The sequence below is a fragment of the Triticum dicoccoides genome, chromosome 5B (genome assembly GCF_002162155.2).
Source record: "Triticum dicoccoides isolate Atlit2015 ecotype Zavitan chromosome 5B, WEW_v2.0, whole genome shotgun sequence".
NCBI classification, from domain to species: domain Eukaryota; kingdom Viridiplantae; phylum Streptophyta; class Magnoliopsida; order Poales; family Poaceae; genus Triticum; species Triticum dicoccoides.
Genome location: NC_041389.1, coordinates 476050492 through 476053093, shown reverse-complemented (window position 1 = coordinate 476053093; position 2602 = coordinate 476050492). Strand labels below are relative to the sequence as shown.

Genomic DNA, 2602 nt, shown 5'->3' with positions numbered 1-2602 from the left:
AAAGAAACGGAGGGAGTACTGGTGACAACTAGTAATATATTTTACTACATGAGGAAATTTCCCTGAAGTTCATCTACTAAAGTGACATGAATACACAAACCTAATTCGCTAAAACAATTTAAATCAATATACTTATCATTCCCCAACTTTTTATACCATTACTTACCATTCATATTGTCAGTATGCTTATCTCCAGATCTAACGAATCCTATAATTGTCCCCTTACTTTCACAGACACAAGTGTAACAAATGGGAAGAAAATTCATGCAACGCCCCACCAAAACGGATGACACCTTATCCTGTCTAGCATGCATTAAATTTTGCACGTAGCCCCCGATACGTGCCATGGACAAAATTAAGCGTGGGTGGACTAGCAAGGCGGTGACTAATAGTTGTGTTTTGCATTGTTCTTAACTGGTAGTGAAAACAAGAAATATTATTTACTACATGAGTACGTTTCACTTAAGTTCACCTAAGAAGGGGACACAAATACATAAACCTTATTCGCTAAAACAATTGAAATTGATATATTTCTTTTCATCTCAATATCAAAAAAAAAAATCTCCAGCTTGTAATTGCACTGCACACCATCAACATTGTCGGTTTATCCCTATCAATCTCTAATGAATCCAATACTTACCTTCCGTTTCACATACAGTTTGTCAGCAAGTGTAAAAAGTAGCCAACGTATTGATGTAGCGTGCCAAAACGGATGACATCTTATCCTATCTAGCATGCATCAAATTTCGTGCATGACCCATAGATACGCTTGGCGAACAAAATTAATATTAAGAGAACATTTGCATTTTTTTTACTTCGGAAGTCGAAAAGGTGGTAGGTAGCAAAATGGCATCTAGCATGGACATTGTTGCAGGAACTAGAGTTTGAGGTGAACACGCCGACAAGGATTAATAGTGGTGTTCTGAAATGTTCTTAAGTGATGGTGACAACAAGTAATATTTTTTACTACATTAGTAAATTTCAGAGTGAAGTGCACTGTAGGTCCCTAAACTATTCGAGGGGTGTCAACCAGGTCCTCGAACTATGAAAATCGACATGTGGGTCCTCGAACTACTGTAAGTGTCTCAGTCACGTCCAAAACCTGCCCGACCCAGTCTGACCTACCGTTGACTGTTGCCACGTCGGACAGGGGTAACGGAGGTGGATGGATATTTACAAAAAACATCCCGAATCGTTTCAGATCTCCATTCCCCAGTCCTTGCCTCTTCTTCTCCTTCTCTCCCGATCTCTCTCACGGCGATTTGGGGGCGGCGGCGCCTTGGCGATTTGGTGTGGCCGCACGGAGACGGCGGCGCCTGCCTAGGCGTCGATGGCTCCGGTACGGCGGCTCCCTGGAGATCCTCCTCCACAGTACGGCTCCCTGGAGACGGAGAAGGGAAGCATGGCGGGCTGGGAAGCTCCTCCCAGGAGCAGCCCTGGAGGCGGCCGTCGACGACTCTGGCAGTGGACAGGTCAAGGACCTCGAACCAGGGCTCCAAATCCCGTTCTCCCTTTATCTGGGGAAAGGTCGAGAGGGCGTAGATCTTGTCCTCCACGTACACGAGCGCGGGGGATTCCTTTTCGCTGAGGAGGTCCGGCCCAGGGATGAGCTCCTCGGTGTCGGCGTCGAAGACGATGGTGCGGCGGGCGCTGATGGCGAGGATCCACCTGCGGTTGCGGCTGCGGCTGCGTGTCTGCAGGGGCACGTAGGTGATGCCGGCCGTGGCATCCATGGTGGCGACCGGGTGAAGCCGCCTGGGACTCGGGGAGCACGGGTAGGGATGATCCACCTTGTAGAGGGAGGCCACCGCGCGACTGCTGCCGATCAAGATATTTACAACGAAGAAGATCGACCGGCACTCGCCCTCGCCCTCGGTGCCGGTGACCGACTGCTCCTCGAGCTTATCGCTGTTTCTTGTGCCGCCACCGCCGCCGTCCAGCCTCTTCCTCTTCCTCTTCCCCTTGCCATGATTCTTCATCCTCCTATGCTAGATGCTACTCGATCGGATCCTAGTCGCCGGCCGCCTGTGGAGGAGGATCTCCAGGGAGCCGCCGTACCGGAGCCATCGACGCCTGTGGAATGGAGATCTGAAACGATTCGGGGTGTTTTTTGTAAATATCCATCCACCTCCGTTACCCCTGTCCGACGTGGCAACAGTCAACGGTAGGTCAGACTGGGTCGGGCAGGTTTTGGACGTGACTGAGACACTTACAGTAGTTCGAGGACCCACATGTCGATTTTCATAGTTCGAGGACCTGGTTGACACCCCTCGAATAGTTTAGGGACCTACAGTGCACTTCACTCTAAATTTCACTAAGTTCAACTACGAAAGTGACTCGAATTCGCAAACCTAATTCACTAAAACAATGAAATTGGGGTATAATTCTTTCCATCTCAATCCCATGTAATAAATGTTTGTATATATCCATATAATTCACCCAAATTTTAATAGTAGCATTATACAAGGGTTTTTTGTAAATTCCATTTTTTTACAAGGGGTTTCCACTGCCCGATAGTTTAATAGGCTGAGGGGCTCCTTTGCAAAAAATGGGTGAATCCCAAATTCACACGGAGGCACCTAACAAAAGTCCGTATAATTAA

The 2602-nt window shown here is 47.8% G+C and overlaps 1 protein-coding gene across 1 annotated transcript; it reads right to left on the bottom strand.

Moving 5' to 3' along the window:
• Window positions 1-1121: 1121 nt before the first annotated feature.
• Window positions 1122-2031, bottom strand: LOC119309780. The gene has a single exon (XM_037585700.1). The coding sequence runs from the start codon at window positions 1977-1979 to the stop codon at window positions 1122-1124; it is 858 nt and encodes a 285-aa protein (XP_037441597.1). The 5' UTR covers window positions 1980-2031.
• Window positions 2032-2602: the final 571 nt, after the last annotated feature.

Excerpts from the sequence above, each read along its gene's own strand:
- LOC119309780 (XM_037585700.1), bottom strand. The coding sequence starts at position 1,979 with ATGAAGAATCATGGCAAGGGGAAGAGGAAGAGGAAGAGGCTGGACGGC.